This window comes from Moschus berezovskii, chromosome 19 (assembly GCF_049115385.1).
Source record: "Moschus berezovskii isolate FMDL1 chromosome 19, NW_MosBer_1.0, whole genome shotgun sequence".
In the NCBI taxonomy this organism is placed as follows: Eukaryota; Metazoa; Chordata; class Mammalia; order Artiodactyla; family Moschidae; genus Moschus; species Moschus berezovskii.
In genome coordinates this window covers 56585597-56605061 of record NC_142478.1, presented here as the reverse complement: position 1 = coordinate 56605061, position 19465 = coordinate 56585597, and the positions used below count along the sequence as shown (strand labels likewise).

The 19465-nt window shown below is 43.9% G+C and overlaps 1 protein-coding gene across 2 annotated transcripts in view; it reads left to right on the top strand.

Annotated features, from left to right (window-relative positions):
* The window catches only part of CFAP251 (cilia and flagella associated protein 251), a 77301-nt gene that overhangs the window by 3060 nt on the left and 54776 nt on the right, over positions 1-19465 (top strand). For both annotated transcript variants that reach the window (XR_016035339.1, XM_055404820.2), the window contains exons 4-7: positions 7598-7735; positions 10164-10273; positions 16744-16855; positions 17100-17180. Coding sequence is in view for 1 of the 2 variants with exons in the window: in XM_055404820.2 (XP_055260795.2) it covers positions 7598-7735; positions 10164-10273; positions 16744-16855; positions 17100-17180 (441 nt within the window). In the remaining variant the exon portion in view is untranslated. The remainder of the gene's footprint in view (positions 1-7597; positions 7736-10163; positions 10274-16743; positions 16856-17099; positions 17181-19465) is intronic.

Below are 19465 nucleotides of genomic sequence, written 5' to 3'. Positions count from 1 at the left end.
ACGTGGTGAAAGTTTCAGGTGAACAGCGAAGGGACTCAGCCATACACATACGTGTATCCATTCTCCCTCAAACCCTCCTCCTATCCAAGCTGCCAAATGGCCCCAAGTGCTTTGAGAGTATTTTGAAGTAGGGGAATTTTATGCCTATGGAAAAAATGCCACCAGAAAGATCCATTTTAAGCTAATCATAGACTTGGGTCTTTTTAAAGTTCAGTTCAGAGCTCTGGCTGGACGTGTGTGACAGAATGAGCTGCATCTGGGTTCAATAGCGGTGCTGTTCTGCAGGCAAGAAATTCTGCAAGTGGTTTGTCTGTTGCATAGGGTGTTATTTTCTTTTTTTCTTTCTTTCTTTTTGGCCGCACCTCAAGGCATGTGGGGAGTTCCTCAACCAGGGATGGAACCCATGCCCTCTGCAGTAGAAGCATGCAGTCTTAACCACTGGACTACCAGGGAAGCCCAGGGTGTCGTTTTCTTGTGGGAGACTCAAAATCTCTCTCTCCCCTTTCCTGTCTCCCCTCTCTCTATCTGCTTCTCTCCCTTTCCCACTCTCTCTCTTTGATATTCTAATACTTCTCTTCCAGCCACCAATTCTTCTCTTTCTCCTCCTCTCCTTACCTCTTCTCCTGTAACTGGCTTGATCCTTTTAGCAGCTCCCCAAACCATGACAGTTTCCTAAAAACTAGCCACCCCAAGATGTATCAATAAGCGAAAGGTCTGGAAGAAGTGAAAGCCACCAGGAAAGGCACCAGTCGGTCGGTCCAATGGAGTCTGCCTTTGCTGCCACTGACAGCATTGCCGGGAGGCGTCATCTGCGAGGAATAAAAATATTATCATTTGCCAAGAGAAGGAAGAGGAGGTTTCTTTCTCCCTTCTTCCTCCATCTGCTACTTTCTGAAAATTGTTTCCTGGGATTCATCTTCCCCCCGCCTCTCCACTGTAGATCCATGCCTTTGGAAGATTCATAAGTGATGGAGTGTGTATATTTAATGCAGTTCCTAACACAGAGTGAGCACTTGACAAGTGTTAACAACCAGATGATGAATGGGTGGTGGTGGTGGTGGTAGTGGAAGGATGCCGAGGGGGAAGTGCGGAGAAACCGACAGCCTCCTTTCTGTAGATGTGGCTGGCTTTGAGCAGTGGAGGTAAAGCTTCAAGCTTGCAGTTGCTTGATCTGAAAGAAAGAATAACTGAGTTTTTTAGAGCCCATGAGGACATTGGTCTTATTTAGCCAACTAACCAGAAATCGGGTGATAACACTGATGAGAGCAAGGGATCTTTGTGCTAGGGCCCCCGCTCCCTGGACTTGACAAAAGCCACCACGCAGGTCTGGGTCCCTGTTCGCCTTGGGCTTGCTGCAGAACCAAACTTGCAGAGGCTGTCCCACTTTGCAAGTTTGCTTAGCTCTTTGAGGGCACTTTCTTTTTCCTTTCCTTTTGCCTTTATTGTTTCTTCTTTTTGTTAAAATGAATAAGTGCTCTTTATTAAAAAAAAATATATATATATATACACAGGGAGTTGCCTGGAGGTTCAGTGGCTAAGACTCTGTGCTCCCAATTCAAGGGGTCTGGGTTCGATCCCTGGTCAGGGAACTAGATCCCACATGCTGCAACTGAAGATCCTAAGCTCAAAGATCTTGTTTGCCACAACCAAGACCTGGTGCAGCCAAATAAATAAATAAATAGTCTGTATTTATTTTTCTTAAAAAAAATTCACCCTTTATTTCTTTTTTCTTTAAAAAAGAAAAGCATGTATATATGTATATATATATATACACACACACATACATACATATATATATATATATGGCAAAGATTCCTATTCTTTAACACATTCTCACCCAAAACCATTTTCCTGAGGTGATTACTGTTGCAGTTTGGTATAACCATGGATCTTTCCAGACTTTTTCTGGTAAGTATACAAATATGTATCTATACACACACACAGGCACACACACAAGAGTTTGTGTTTCAGTTTTTGTTTTTACCAGTGAGATATCCTGTGTGTCTGTAAAATGTTTTTGCGCTTAATATTTCTTAGAGGATTTTTTGTATCAGTGCATGTGTATCCACTTCCTCATTTTAAATTCAGCTATTTCCCTATTGATGGCCATTTACGCTGTTTCTAATTTCTTGCTCTGACCAAAGGTGCTTCTGTTGCAGGAAGGGGGACCCCCTCCGGGGCCCGAAAGTGGGCTCTTGTCTAACACTCAGAAATGAATTGTCCGAGGAGATGCACGTGCTGCCAAAGCAAGAGACTTCATTGGGAAGGGGTGCCCAGGTGGAGAGCAGGACGGTGAGGGAACCCAGGACAACTGCTCTGCCACATGGCTGGCATTCTCAGGTTTTATGGTGATGGGATTAGTGTCCAGGTTGTGTCTGGCCAATCAGGGTCCTTCCCGGTGGCACAGGCATTGCTCAGCCAAGATGGATGCCAGCGAGGAGGGTTGTGTTCCTTATTGGGACCCGCTGTTATGAAATAGCTCATGCAGTGGTTACTTATGCTGCCTGGCCAGGGTGGGTGGTTTCAGTCAGTGTGTTTCCCCTAATTCTTCAGTGTGTATATTTCTCCATCTATGTGCCACAGCACCCTCCTTTTCATTTGCGGTCCCCTGCCTTATCCCAGAGGCCTGTCATAAGTTGACGTGCTCATGGTAAATAGGCATAACCGTGGATACCATCTCCACCCAAAAAACAAAGTATCATGAGTTTATGAGAAGGAATCATATGACTATCAAATATAGTGAAATCTGGTTTTGACAATCAAGTTTTGTTTTCCAGATCACCATGTTTTAGAAGAAGATTAATATGAGAGGTGACTGTCCCCACGATCATCCATTATAAACGTCGAAACTAGTGCAAAATGCAATGAGTATGAGTCCTGTGTGATTTTGGTTAATGCTAGGGCTGCTCAAGGAAGTTCTGTGACTACTGAGTGAGGTCCATCTAGTTTTGATCTTGGAAGAGTTGTTTTACCTGGAGGCAGGAGTCTAGTTAAAAAGGTGTTCTTTTTATAACTAATTTGTTAAATTGGAAAATAAATTTCCAGGATGACTATAAGGCCTTTTAGAATTACTGGGTTTCCAAAAGAACTCTCTCACATAAAGAAATTGGCTTTTAAGAAGCAGCTAGAGTGGACTTCCCTGATGGTCCAGTGGTTAAGATTCTGCACTCCCAATGCAGGGGGCACTGGTTTAATCCCTGGTCAGGGAACTAAACCCTACAGGCTACAGTGAAGATCCTGGGTGCTGCAACTAAGACCCAGCACAGCCAAATAAATTAATTTTAAAAAAAGATCCAGCTAGATATGAAATATTTCCATTCCTAGAAGGTGCAGCTTGAGACAATTATGATTCCATAATTCTACCACTCACGCCCACACAATAAAAGGTCTAAATATAAATATAAGTTACAGCAAATGAGCAGATGGAATGAAGAGACAATGGAGAATGAAGTGTTTAGGAGAGAAATCGGCCACGTTGCCCACTCTGTCTTGGGAAAAATACACGGTCCATCATTTAACCTTAAGTATCATTCAAATATCAGAAAGGAAACGCACCAGATTTCATCTCTATGCTCCAATATAATTCACTGATTTTTGGTAACTAATTACATAACCATTATTTTAAACACTCTACCACGTCAGCCTTGGTTAATTTTTGAAATAGACTTTATCAGGGGGAGGGGGAGGCGGCAGTTTTAGGTTACAGAAAAATGGAGTGAGAAACAGAGAATCCCCATGTAGTCCCTTGTGCCTTCTTCCACCCCTGGTCTCCTCTGTTTTTCTTGCATCAGTGCAGTACATTTGTCACAGTGGATAAGCCAATAGGGAAGCATAATTATTACCTGAAGTCCATAGTCTACCTTTGGGTTCGCTGTGTGTTGTACAGTCTCTGGGCTTTGACAAATACATAAGGATACATATCTACCACTGTTGTTTCATACAGAGTAGTTTCACTGCCCTAAAAATCTCCTGTGCCCCACCTGTTCATCTCCCTCTCTCCCTTAGCACCCCAGCCACTGGCAGCCATTAATTTCTTTAAATTGTCTCCATAGTTTTGCCTTTTCCAGAATGTCATGTAGTTGGACTCAATACAGTATATAGCCTTCTCAGATTGGCTTCTTTCACTTAGTTAGCATGCCTTTAAGTTTCCTCTGTGTCTCTTCTGGCTTATTAGCTAATTTCTTTTTAATTTAAAAAATTTTAATTTTACTTAATTTTTTGACCATGTCTTGTGGCTTGTGGGATCCTTGTTCCCTGACCAGGGATCAAACCTGGGCCTTGGCAGCGAGAATGTGAAGTCCTAACCATTGGACTGCCAGAGAGTTCCTTCACTGCTTGCTTTTTTTTTTTTGGACGTGAACCAGTTTTAAAGTCTTAACTGAATTTGTTACAGTATTGTTTCTCTTTTACATTTTGGTTTTTTGACCATGAGGTCTAAGCTCCAGGATCAGGGATCAAACCCACACCCACTGCATTGGAAGGCGAAGTCTTAACCACTGGACCACCAGGGAAATCCCCCCTCATTTATTTTTTATCACTGACTGATACTCCATTCTGTGAATGTACCACAGTTTATCTGTAATTTTTGTAAGAGACATTAAAAACAAAAATATACATAAACAAGCTGCTATTGAATTGAAAGCAATAGTCAGATTTATAGTACTTGTTATTTTTCATTTCAGGAAATTTTAACTTTGTTTTATTTTACTTGTTCTGGAAATATGGGATTTTTAATACTCCTAAGGGAATTTTGTCTCTTTATATTGAATACTTTGTCCTTCCAGGGAGAATGGTGAATAAGGAACAAATACTCAGGCTAAATAATTGCCTTTCTTAAGAAGTTACTTAGTGACTTTATTATAACTTATCCATTCTACATACTCTCATTCAGTAAATTGAATTTGACAACAATCAGTGCTCACTGTGTGGCTGATTACTGAACTGGGTTCTAGGTTCTGGGTAGTAGGTAAATAGGAAGTTGTTTCTATTTACTGTTGAAGGCTTTCCTTTATTTTTAAAGGAAACATTTTTATTGAAATATACAAAGAGAAAGTGCACACACAAGTGTAGAACTCACTGAATTCTTACACAGTAAACATACCTGTGTAAGCACCTTGCATCTTTGCTTTTCTTTCTAAATGGAGTTATCAGTCACATACCATAAAATCCACCCTCTTAACTGTTTCTTAAAAGATTATGGTAGGGGACTTCCCTGGCGGGCCAGTGGCTAAAAATCCCAATGCAGGGGGCCCGAGCTCTATTCCTAGTCGGGGAACTAGTTCCCACATGCCACAACTGAGTTCTCATGCCGCGACTAAAGATAACATGTGCTGCAGCTAAGACCTGGTGCAGCCAAATAAATAAATAAATAGTTTTAATCAGATTGTGTTAAAAGGTACATAATATAAAACTTACCTTCATAACCATTTTTACATGTAAAATGATTTTGTTAGGTTGGCCAAAAAGTTTGTTCTAGTTTTTCTGTAAGGAAAAACCATGTTAGGTGGTGGTGGTTTAGTCACTAAGTCATGTCTGACTCTTTGTGACCCCATGGACTATAGCCCACAGGTTCTTCTGTCCATGGGATTTTCCAGGCTAGAATACTGGAGTGGGTTGCCATTTCCTCCTCCAGGGGAATCTTCCCGACTCAGGGATTGAACGTGGGTCTCCTGCATTGCAGGTGAATTGTTTACCAACTGAGCCACCAGGGAAAACCCATAAGCTGTTATGGAAAAACCCAACCGAACTTTTTGGCCAACCCAGTAAATCCATTCATAGGGTTGTGCAGCTGTCATCATCGCCATCCCCATAACTCTCTTCCTCTTGTGAAACACACTATACCTACAGCTGCCAACTCCCCACCCCCCACCCAGTCCCGCCTAACACCCTATTACTTTCTATCTCTATGAATTTGACTATTCTCCATACCTCATATAAGTGGAACCATTCAGTTCATATTTGTCTTCCTGTGACTGGCATATCTTACCTACATTATGTCCTGAAGGCTCATCCATGTTGGAGCATGTGTCAGAATCTCTGTCCCTTTGGAGGCTGAATAACATTCACACATTGTTTATCCATTCATTTGTCCACGGACCCTGATTTGTCCACGGACCCTGGGGTTGCTTCTGCCTTTTGACTATTGCAAAACGGCTACTCTGAACATGGGTGTACATGTATCTTTTTGAGATTCTGATTGATGTTCTTTGGGGAATATACCCAGAAGTGTAATGGCTGCATCACATGGTAATTGTATGTTCAGTTTTTTTGAGGAACCTCCACGCTGTTTTCCACAGCAGCTTCACCATTTTACACTCCCACCCATAATGCATAAAGGTCCCAGTTTCTTCACATCCCTGTAAAGTGTACCCTTTAAGTTTTTTTAATTTTTAAAGTTATTTTTGTTGAAATGCAGTTGATTTGCAATGTTAGTTTCAGGTGTACAGCAAAGTGATTCAGTTATATATAATATATATTTGTATATATGTATATACTGAACTGATATATGTGTGTATATATATCTTTTTCAGATTCTTTTCCCTTATAGATTATTATAAGATATTGAGCATAGTTCCCTGTGCTATACAGTAGGTCCTTGTTAGTTATCTGTTTTATATAGTAGTGTGTATATTTTAATCTCAAATTCCTAGTTTATCCCTCCTTCCCAACCCACTTTCCCCTTGTGTAACCATAAGTTTGTTTCCTATGTCTATGAAGATTTACCCTTTTAAAATGTACAATTGGGTCTTCCCTGGTGATCCAGTAGTTAAGAATCCACCTGCCAATGCAGGAGTCACGGGTTTTAATCCCTGATTGGGGAACTAGGATCCCATATGCCTCAGAGCAGCTCGGTCCTCATTGCTACAACTAGACAGTTTGTGTGCTGCAATGAGTGATCCTTCATGACCCAATGAAGATCCCTGCATGCCGCAACTTAGAACTGACGCAGCCAAAAAAAAAAAAAATAAGAAAGTACAATTGTTTGTTTTCTTAGCCCATTCACAAGGTTATGCAATGTTTGCCACTGTCTAATTTCAGAACATTTCTGTCACCCCAAAAAGAACCCATACACAGTAAGCAATCACTCTCCACTTCCTCCCCCAGCCCCTGGAAACCATTGACTTACTTTCCATCTCTATGGATTTGCCTATTCTGGACATTTCCATATACGTGGGATCATACACTATGTGGTCCTTTGCATCTGACTGCTTTCACTTAGCGTCCCATTCTTAGGGGTCATCCACCGTAGTAGCATGTTCTTGAGGACTTCTCAAGGTGATGTTCCTCTCTTTAAAAAAAAAATTATTTGTTGGCAGTTTTATATTTTTGGCAGTTTTGGATCTGAGTTGCAGCCTGAGGGCTTAGCTGCCCCACGCACACGGGATCTTAGTTCTTCGACCAGGGATAGAACCCACATAGCCTGTGCTGAAAGGTGAATTCTTAGCCACTGAACTCCCAGGGAAGGCCCAAGGTGGTGTCTCTTTATTGGCTGATGATGTGAACCCTTTTCCTCCGGAACTCGTGCTAGGCTCGCCCCGCGGCCCAGCTCTGGGCTCACACACCATAGTGTCCTGCTGGTTTTACCTTTGTCTTCCAGACCATGACCTGGTCATTCGGGTGGAACAGTTCCCTTCCTGTTTACTACATTCGAGAAAACCAGAGAGTCCTTCTCTACGCCAGTGGTCACACTGGGGTCATCTACAACGTCTTCAAGAACAACCAGCACCATCTTCAGGTTTGCAGGCTTCTCTTACCTCTGGTGAAGGAGGTTGTCGTTAACTTGTATGCAGCACTTTGTTTTTTATTTTCAGGACCAACCTCAGTCTATCTCAGTCACGTGTTCTTCCTCCCTTCTGAACCACAGCGAATTCTGTTTCCAAACAACTTTTGCTGTTTGTTGTCTTTCTGATTCTGATCAGAATCAATTTACAAATAGCAGTTGACTTTAATTTTATAGTAACTAGAGTCTAAAGCATCTGTATTTTTTTTACATTTCTGTAAAAATGGGGTCAGGAGAGACCATGTTGTCTCCCCGGGACAATGATGAATGTGAAGGGAAGCTCTTCAGTGGGGATTCATTAACCCTTAGCCTCCTTTTCAGGGCTCTCAGTGCTTTGATCCTCCTACTGATGCTGAAAAGTGGGTGTTAATATCCCTATTTCACAGGAGAGGAAACTGAGGCTCAGGTCAATTTAGCTGACTGGCCCAAGGCTGCTCTAGCAGGTGGTGAAGCCGGGTCTTAGGCTCAGGTCTCCTGACTTGAAAGTATTAAGTAGGTCAGTTGCATCTGTTTTTATTTACACCCCCTAAGTGCCACCCAAAATGCCCCACACACCTTCCGTCCCCACACTGCTCTGCTTCCTCTGTTCCGGATGTTTTCCGACCCCTTTTGTTTTCATTTACCTGTCCAAATGTTTTTCCAGTGTCTGAATTTCTACTGGTTAACCTGGTAAACAGTTCCACATCACCCCTTTCAGTTGACCCATATTTTGATAAGGACCTTCCTCAGTCAGTGCCTAGATCAGAAGCTTCACCAAGTGTTTTTCCAAGAGGTCAGCCAGTACTCAGCATCCTGCCAGGGATTCAAGACACGTGGGTGTAACTTCAGGAATTTGCTTCCTAGAAGTCCTGAAATATACACAGTCAGCACGCCCTTCTCGGCGCTTAGTTGAATGTGCAGCGCCAAGCACAGCAGGGGGAGAAGGGACAGTGTGATGGTAGGGATGTGGAGGAGGGGCAGATGGGCTGAGAATCGGGGAGCAGCCACGCAGGCGGCCAGGCTCCCCAGAGGGGATGGCTGGGCGGGGCCTTGGCCATTTATTCATTTCCATATGTGTTTGTCATAACCACTATGTTTCAGATGACGTCATGAACAGAACAGATCTAGTTCCCCCCACTATGGAGAGGCAGACATTAACCAAGTGAATACATAAATATATAACTAAAGATTAGGGATTTCCCCTGGTGCTCTGGTGGCTAAGACTGTGCTCCCAAAGCAGGGGGCCTGGGTTCGATCCCTGGTCAGGGAATTAGTTCCCACATACCACAACTGACAATCCTGTGTGCTGCAACTAAGAGTTCCCATGCCACAACTAAAAGGTCCAGCATGCCGCCCTGAAAACTGAGGATCCCACGAGCTGTAACTAAAGACCTGGCACAGGCAAATGAATAAATAAAAAATACTTAAAAATTGCATAAAAATAAAGATTATAATAATCACTGGAATAGGTATGTGAAATTGCTCTAAAAGAGAAAAATCAAGGTCTGAGAAGACTTCCTCTGAACTGGTAGGCAGGTAGCTATTTTTGCTGAGACCTGAAGGCTAAGCGTGAGCCAACCTGGGGCAGTTTTTTGGGGAAGAGCATCCCCAACAGAGAGAGCTCCAGACTTTCAGGCCTTTTGTGTGGGGCCCAGAGAAGAGGCCAGAGTGAGCGAGGGGGTGACATGGAAAGAGGGCTATAGGGGTTGTTTCCTGGCTGCCATCTCTTGTTTGTGTTTCCAGAAGATTCCTTGTTGTATGGGGAGGATTGTAGGAGAATACAAGTGAAAGCAGAGGCCAGCAAGGAGGCTTTGGCTCCAGAGCTGCTCAGGGACCCGAGTGAGCAGTTTTAAGGGAGATGAGGCCAGCAGAGAGGTCCAAGGAGGTGGGACCTGGGAGGACCCAGACATTTATTCTCAACCAGGATTCAGAGTCAGGTACGTGCCTCGACCCCTAGGAAGCCACTGTTCTTGTGGAGAGTGTAGCTTATCCTGTGAGTGTTTTGTGTTTTTCAATACTTTTTTTTACTTTTAATGTGGGCCATTTTTAAAGTCTTTGTTGAATTTGTTGCAATATTGCTTCTGTTTTATGCCTTGGTTTCTTGGCTCTGAGGCATGTAGGATCTTAGCTCCTTCACCAGGGATGGAACCCACACCCCCTGAATTGGAAGGTGAAGTCTTAACCCCTGGACCATCAGGGAAGTCCCTCCCATAAGCGTTTCAAGGGAAAGTTTGAAAACCTCTGGCCATAGAGTAACACCGGGAAAGTGGGCAGGAGTCGGATGTTCAGTGGTGGAGACTGGACAGGGAGCTCACGTCTTTCTCTGGGGTCCTGCCCTTCCTGCTGGCACCGGGGCTGGGCTGCACCCTCCATGTCTCAGAGCATCTTCTCTCCACGTCCGCAGGGCCACCCCAACATCATTTCCTGCCTCTGCATCAGCGAAGACAGGCGCTGGGTCGCCACGGCTGACAAAGGGCCCAACTGCCTGATCATCATATGGGACTCTTTCACAGGGTAGGCATGCCAGAGCTACCTCCTCCTCGTTTATGTACAGTAACGGGCCGCTGTAACCCGCAAAAAATGAGGCATGCTGATCTGGGGTACAGAAGCCGGTGCTGGATGCACCGCAAGGTACAAGAGTCCCAGGAAAGTTTGTCTTCCTGCCTTAAGGCCCATGGGAGTGACATTACTTTGGTGAATTTCCAATAGACAATTCTTGCCTCTTTAAGCCAGAAACCTTGTCGCTCAGATTGTAAAGAATCTGCCTGCAATGCAGGAGATATGGGTTTGATCCCTCGGTCGGAAAGATCCTCTGGAGAAGGGAATGGCTATCCACTCCAGTATTCTTGCCTGGAGAATTCCATGGACAGACAAGCTGGCGGGCTACAGCCATGGGGTCGCAAAGAGTCAGACACTACTGAGCAACTGACGCTACCAGGTACACTGGCCTGAGGGGAGGCCAACTCACACTCACCCAGCTGGGGGGCCCAGAGAAGTTGTGTGACTTTCACCATCTGCAAAAAAAAAAAAGGCTAATCGTACCATCTTTGTTTCCCTGGGCTGCTGTAAGAAATTACCTCCAGAGACTTTCCTGGTGATCCAGTAGCTAAGACTCTGCACTCCCAATGCAGGGGCCTGGGATTTGATTCCTGGTCAGGGAACTAGATCCCACATGCTTCAGCTAAAAGATCCGGCACAGTAAAATAAATAAATACATACACACAAAAAATTAGCCCAAACTCGGTGGCATAAATTACAGAAATTTATTCTCTCATTGTTCGCAAGGCCAGACATCTGAAGTCAGGGTGTCTGCAGGGAACTCCTCAGGGCCCTGAGAGAGAATCTCTCCCATGCTCCCCTCCTGACTTCAAGTAGTCACTGGCATCCTTGGTGGCCCTTAACCTGTAGACATATCCCTCCATCCTCTGCTTCATGTGGCGTTTTCCCCTATCTCTCTGTAAGGTCTTTTCTCCTCTAAAGACACCAGTCGTTGGGTTTAGGGTCCTCCCTAAGCCAATATGACCTCATCTTAACTAATTAGATCTGCAAAGACTCTGATTCCATGTCAGGTCACATTCTGAGGTTCTGGATGGGATGAATTTTGAGGGTCGCACCATCTGACCTACGCTACTTACCTTACAGGATTGTTATGAAGATCCAGAGCACAGTACCTGGCCCAGAATAGATGCTCACAGATGTGTGTCCTTTCGTAATTCCTGGTTCTAGAGACAGAGGGCAGTGTCAGTTTCATTGACAAGATTGTAAGGGCTTGATTGGGTGTGGGGGGTGGGGTGGGAGAGGTGAGGTGGGTTAGACGAGTCCAGGTGGAGAGGAAGGTTAGGAAGAAGTTTCTTTGAATTTCTGGACACAGGAACTTCCTTGCTCCGGGTGACCCATGGCTTCCATAGGGCTGTGTTACCTAGCCGCAGTCCTTACCTCGCTTGACCTCTCAGTGGCTTTCAACACCCTTCAGTTGCCTTGGCTCCTCTGACACCATGTGCCCCTGTTTCTCCGCCCAGTGCTGTCTGTTCCCTCCCAGATTCTTCTCAGCCTTATCCTCCTCTGGCCACTCCTTAGCTGTGGCAGGAGGGGATGCGGGTGCTGTTGATGAGGTGCTGCAGCCGGGCAGGAGCACACCCAGCGGTTGAAACCAGGCCATCTTACTCTCAGTGTTTCCTGTGTTTGCTGGGGGGGCGCTGCTGGAGGGCGTTCCACCTGCCGGTCCCATGGGCCTCCCCTGCCAAAATGTCCAAAAGTCCTGTGCCTTCGCCTCCAAATAACCTCTGCCTCTGCCCATCCTCTCCTGCCTGGGCCACTGCAACAGCCTCCTGACGGATCTCTCCTGCTCCCCCTGCAGTTTTGCTCTTCAACCCACCCTTCATGGCACCGAACTACTTTTAGTTATTTATTTTTGGCCACATGGTGCAGCATGTGGAACTTCTCCAACCATGAATCGAATCCTCGCCCCCTGCAGTGGAAGCATGGAGTCTTAACCACTGGACCACCAGAGAAGCTCCTGAACTACTTTTAAACATACAATTCCCTGGCGTTAATTACATTCACAGTGTTAAGCAATCATCACCACCATTTGCAGAACACTTGCATCACCCAACCAGAAAACCTGAAGGAATGAATTCCTCACTCTCCCTCCCCTCAACCTCTGGTAGCCTCGCATCTACTTTCTATCTCTGTAGATTTGCCTGTCCTGGACGTCTCATGTCAATGGAGTCATACAATATGTGGCTTTTGTGTCTGGCTTCTTTCACTTAGCATAATATTTTCCAAATTCTTCCATGTTGTAGCATGAATCAGTATTCCATTCTTTTTATATCTGTTTAAGATTCCATTGCATGAATATACATTCTGTTTATCCATTCATCTGTTGATTTTTTAAATTACTTTAATACACTTTAATTGGAAGCTAGTCTTCTTTGGCCACCATCTCCAATCCTAGTCGTCCAGTCAATTTGGAGCATTTTGTTCCAGAATATTTGCTGTTGTATTAAATACACATGTGTGGCCAACAGCATCGTATGGTTTTCCTCCATAACTTTTTTTTTTAAAGATCTTATTTATTTTTTTGGCCATGTGATATGTCGGATCTTAAGTTCCCTGACCAGGGATCCAACCCACACTCCCTGCTTTGGAAGTGCAGAGTCTTAACCACTGTATCACCAAGGCAGTCCCTCTCCACAACATTTTGAGCTTGATCTTTGAGCCAAATGCAAAATCTGATTGTGTTGCTCCCCTGCTGAGAACCCTCCAGGGACTGCTCATTGCCAATTCAGCCCCTGTTGCAGGGGATTCTCACCTCACACACTAGCCACGCAAACACTTCTGCCAAGAAGTGAGATTCCCGTCTGTGTGCCTAGCGGTCATCTGTAGCAATGACACGCTTTTCAGCTGCGAGTAATGACACAGCTGCCTGACAGCTGTCCTGAGGCAGGAGGGGCGGGCCTCTCACTTGTGTCTTTTCTCTCAACCCTTTGCCGACAGCTCCCCTGGCCCAGGCAGAGCTGGCCTCCTTTCAGACTGTGTTTATCCTTTGCTTTTTTTAATAGAACTGTCTTCCCCATTAGACTGGGGTGACTCTGCAGTAATTTTTTTTCTTTAACTGCAAAGTAAAGCGTGTCTCTGGTTAACAATGCAAATAATTCATTGATAATGAGTTTTATGATATTGCAAATGATGACTTGGGGAACCCAGAAAGGATATTTGGTGTTAGAATTAATATTCATTTATTAAAGTGATAAACTGTACTTCTTCCTTTGAGATATTAGTTCACCTTGAATCTTAACTCTGCAAATCTAGCATGTTTTTGCAATTGCCTATAAGGGGGCTCTGATTAATGTTTGGTCTCACAAATTTTGTTATTATCTCCTTTTAAGCATTTTAAACTGCATTTAGAATTGGAATATATTCAGTTTCATCTTTAAGTTCTTTAGTAATCTGATTAACAAATAAATCCTTCATCAGTACTTAAGTAATTCTCATAAATCTAATAAAGTAGACATAAATATGGCAATGAGCTAGACATAAATGTGGCAAGTCTTAAGTTCTCTTAAGTGTTCTAATATTGTTTATAAACGTAATACAATTTGAATTTAAAATCACAAGTCTAAATCAACTACAAACTGTAAATTAGAATCACAAATTAATCTGTTTGTTAACATATCAGAGACTCTGATATGTTCAATTCTCTTAAACATGACTCAGTCCTTTAAAAAGAAAAAATCTCTTATCACAAATATTAATAGCACAGGTCCAGCTGACTTCATCTTCTCTACATTTAATTCTGTCTCCAGAGATGAGATACATTTCCCCACAAAGGACAGCAGTATGGCATTCCTAACAACTTTAGAACTCCCTTTTCAGGGGAATTTTGGGGGCTGCTTCTCAGTGGCATAAAATTTCTCAAGTGACAGAGAACCAGACAGGCCCTCAGCCAGCACGTGGACTTGGTTCCAAACAGTTGGTACACCGATGTGACATACTGAGGCCTGTTTACATTAAGGTCTCCATTATGAAAAACCAACTGCGGGAACTTCTCCAGTGTCCAGTGGCTAAGACTCCCAATGCCGGGGGCCTGAGTTCAGTTCCTGATCAGGAAACTATATCTAGCATGCTGAGACTTAAGAATTCATGTGCTGTAACTAAAGATCCCACATGCCACAACGAATATCAAAGATCCCATGTGCTGCAGATAAGACCCAGTGCAGCCAAATAAGTAATAAAAAAGAAAAAACATGGATCCACACAGCCCATGTACCTGGATTAAGTCTTCCTACCACCTGCTCTTCCAGTGGAGGTCAGGGCCTCCCCCACATCACAACTTACTTACATCATTTCTTCAACTATTTCTTTTGTTACTTTGACTCTCTCAGATATTCATATATTGTCTAATTAAATTCTGCATGTGTTAAGGCTTTGTCTGCTTCATACAGTTCTAAAGTGTTGTCAGTGACGTAATACAAACATATAGAAATTAAAAAAAAAAAAAATGAAAGTCCCTCTTCACCCAAGCCTATATCCAGAGTCACCATGTAGTTTGCAGTTCATTCCTTCAGGTTTTTTTTTCTTATAAATACACACACACACATACACTGACTCACACACGCATGCACACACACACACACACACACACAGGATGCTACATATACTGCTTTGCAGTTTGCTTTTTTCACAAAATTTTAGTCATTTTCTCAAATCTGCTTCATTCTTTTTGAAGGTGACATATTTTTTCTTAATATGGTTTTGCCATGCTATTTGTTAAATAAATCCCCTATCAATGGATATCTGTGTTGTTTCCAAAATTTTGCTGTGAAAGCCCTGCCGCAATGAATATGAATTGACATTTATCTCTGTTTACTTTTGCTATTATTTCTCTAGGGAAAAAGTTGTAGAAGTGAAACTGGTGGCCCTTAGGATCTATACATTGAAGACTGACACATGCAGCTAAGCTGCTGTGGAGAAAGCCTATGCTTGTTTATTCTCCCCCTTCTGGAGGAGGTAGAGGCTTTCCTGTGAGCTGGGATGGAGTCCGAGGCAGCTTGTTTCATGTTTTCATCCTTCACTCCTGGCCCAGAATTGGCCCTTGATAACAAAGGAGAGACTTGAGCTCAGACAGAGAACAAATAGCACATTTACATGCTGCCCTAAGCTTTTTTAAAATATTAATTTATTTTAAATTGAAGGATGATTGCTTTACAGTATTGTGTTGGTTTCTGCTGTATATCAATATATGCATCAGCCATAAGTATACATATGCCCCCTTCCTCTTGAACCCTCCCACCTCCTACCCCATCCCACCCCTCTAGATTGTCACAGGGCCCTGGTTTGAGTTCCCTGAGTCATACATCAAATTCCCACTAGCTATCTATTTTACATATGGTAGTGTATATGTTTCCATGTCAGTCTCTCCATTCATCCCACCTTCTCCTTCCCACCCTCCGTGTCCACAAGTCTGTTCTCTATGTCTGCATCTCCATTGCTGCCCTGCAAATAGGTTCAGCAGAACCATCTTTCTAGATTCCATGTATATGTGTTAACATATGATATTTGTTTTTCTTTTTCCTGACTTACTTCACTCTGTATAATAAGCTCTAGGTTCACACCTCATTAGAGCTGACTCAAAAGCATTCATTTTTATGGCTGAGGAATGTTAAGGGCCAGATTAGAGGGTTTTTTTTTTAAATTAAGGCAAAATTCATGTATGGCTCAGTGAGTATAAGAACCTGCCTGCATTGCAGGAGATGGGGGTTTGATCCCTAAGTTGAGAAGATCCGCTGGAGAAAGGCATGGCAACCCACTCCAGTATTCTTGCCTGGAGAATTCCATGGGCAGAGGAAGGAGCCTGGCGGGCTCCAAGTCCATGGGGTTTCAAAGAGTTGGACACAACTTGGTGACTAAACCACTACCACCAAAATTCACATAGCATAAAAGTAACCACTTTATTTTTTATTTATTTTTTGCCGCCCCATGCAGCGTGTGAGATCTTAGTTCCCCAACTAGGGATTGAACCTGGGCCCCCTGCAGTGGAAGCGCAGAGTTTTAACCCCTAGACCCCCAGGGAAGTCTCAAGAGTAACCATTTAAGGTGAACAATTCAGTGGCATTGCATGTAATCCCAGTGGGGGGCAGCCATTGCCTCTATCTAGTTCCCAAACATTTCCTTCTCCCCGAAAAGAAACCCTGAAACCATCAGCAGTCACAACCCACTCCCCCACCCTCCATCCACAATCCCCTGGAACAAGCATACATCTGCTATTGGTCTCCATGAATTTGCCTATTCCGGATTTGATGTAAATGGAATCATACAATGCATAGCCTTTGGTGTCTGGCTCCTTTCCCTTAGCACTACGTTTTCAAGGTTCATCCATGTTGTCACCCGGGTCAGTGCTTCACTCCTTTTTGTGACATTCCATAATGTGGACAGACCACAGTTGTCCTGTTCCTGAAGTGGGTGTCCCCCATCGTGTTTTGCAGCATTCCTGTGCACACGATATTCGACAGCTGCCCAGAAGATATCGGCATCAGGGCCATGGCCATCACCCACGATGCTAAGTATCTGGCAACCATCTCAGATGCCGAAATCCAGGTATGGGGCCCGTTGGGGCAGCCAGCCTGTCAAACATTTCCCCGTGAGCAGCTCTGGCTCAGGCCGTGTGGCATCTGTGGTTTTCTGGGTGGACAGGTGACCAGATTCCCGTCAGGGGCTCCCTGCCTGAGGCCAAGCTCACTATGCTTTGCTCAGTTAGCGGAAGTCGCTGGGTTACCATGAGAGATGTAGGTGACTTCAGCAGCCTTCGGGAACCTTCTCTCTCTCCTCTGTTTGCTCATAGAAAGTTTGCATCTGGAAGTGGACGTTAGCGGTGGAAACGCCAGCGTGCACTCTTGACCTCCCCAAGGAGTATGGTTTTCAGGTGAGTTCAATTAGAACTTGTAAAGATCCACCTGAAGTTACCTGAAGCCAGGTCAAAACTCCTTTTTGTTTTGCTGGAGCTTAGTTATGGTGCACTAGAGCTTTTTAGAAACTCCTGTTCGTATTCTTGGGCTTCCCTGGTGGCTCAGTGGTAAAGATTTCGCCTGCAGTGCAGGAGACACAGGAGATGCAGGTTCAGTCCCTAGGGCAGGAAGATCCCCTGGAGGAGAAGTGCCAACCCGCTCCAGTATTCTTGCCTGGAGAATCCCATAGACAGAGGAGCCTGGTGGGCTATAGTCCATGGGGGTCGCAAAGAGCTGGACTCTGACTGGAGCAACTTATACATGCATCCATGTCCTTAGTTTATTTTTGGTGATAATAGCTAATATTTTAAATCTCTTCTAATGTGCAGGTTTTGCTAAGTTCTTTGCATGCAGTATCTCACATAATCTATGCAAATGCTAGAAAGAGTTTACTGTGGAATGAATATTACTGCTATTCATTATCAAATAATTGGTCTACAGTCACCCAGTTTTTCTTATTCTAGAAGCATGCTCTGAACTGCTCTTCATATAGGGCAATTATCAGTATTCTTGATTTGCATGAGGCGACTTGCCAAGGCCACCAAGAGCGATGACTCTGCTCTCTGTATCATCTCAGTCAAGCTCGTAGCCTTTGCTCAACTGCACTTATTGCACTGTGTGCCAGGCCCTGTGGTAAGGACGTACGTTGCTTGTGTGATCTAGAATCCACGCAGGGGGTCTGGGTGACTGGACTCAGCCAGACACACATCATTATCAGTTTTATATCCATTTTCTCTCTTTCTCCCCCTCCGCCAACATTCTTCCTGCTCCCAGAAAAAAAATATTTCTTACTTAAAAAAATAAATTTATTTGGCTGTGCCAGGTCTTACTTGCAGCAAGCAGGATCTAGTTCCCTGATGAGAGATTGAACCCAGACTCCCTGCATTGTGAGCTGGAGTCTTAACCACTGGACCACCAGGGAAGTCCCAAATTTCCTTATTTCTTAGAGTTACCAGTCATACTTGGATATTTAGGATGAGATACCAAAAATATTTTGGGGATTTTGATAGACATTGCACTGAATCTGTAGATCCCTTTGGCTAGAATTGTCATCTTAACAGTATTGCCTTCCAACCCAGGAGCACAATATGTCTTTTCTATTTATTTATATCATCTTTTATTTCTTTCAGCGGTGTTTGGTTTTTTTTAAATCTCACCAGGTTCTTAGTTGTATTTTATTTTTAATTGGATAATTACAGTATCGTGATGGTTTCTGCCATACATCAACCTGAATCACCTATAGGTATATGTATGGCCCCCACTCGTGAACCCCCTCTCCCTCCCCACCCCACCCTTCTACGTTGTCACGGAGCACCAGCTTCGGGTTCCTGAGTCATACAGCAAATGCCCACTGGCTAACTGTTTTACATATGGTAGTATATATGTTTCAATGGTACTTTCTCAAATCATCCCACCTTCTCTCACTCCTACTGTGTCAAAAAGTCTATGTCTCAGCAGTGTTTTGTAGTTTTCAGTGTACACATCTTTCACTTCCTTGGCTAAATTTATTCCTGAGTATTTTTTATGCTTATGTTTTTATACTTTTTACGTGGAATTGTTTTCTTAATTTTTTTTCTCAGGATGTTCATCGCTAGTGTATAGAAATGCAACTGACTTCTATACTGCAGCTTTGCTAAATACACATGGCTATTTCAATTGAAATTGGTTAAAATAAAAGTGCGCATTCATTTCCTTGGTCTCACTAGCCACATTTCAACCACTCGTCATCTACATGGAGCCAGTGGCTACCCTTATTGACAACACATGTGATAGAACATCTCCACCCCCTCAGGAAGTACTGTGGACAGTACTGCACAACTCCCAATCCCCTCCCCCCAAGTCCTGGGTGCGTCCCACTGTCAGCCTCCTCTGGATCTAGGCCCCAGAGGGCTGAATGTGGCTGATGAGAACCACCCAACTGAACAGATTCATCTTACTTAAAATTCAGTCACGACTTTCAAGAGGGCTCTCAGCCTGGCCTGGCTGCTCTGGTAGGCTGTCATTTTCATTTCTAGAGACAACAGTTTCATACCTGCTCCTCCCATCTCCCACTGCCCTGCCTCCCATACTCAGCTGATGACCCCTACCCCTCCTGTTTGACTGAGAAAAGTGGAAGCCATCGGATACAAACACCAGCCTGTTCTCCCTCCCAAACCTGCCGTGTGTGTGTGTGTGTGTGTGTGTGTGTGTGTGTGCTCGCGCG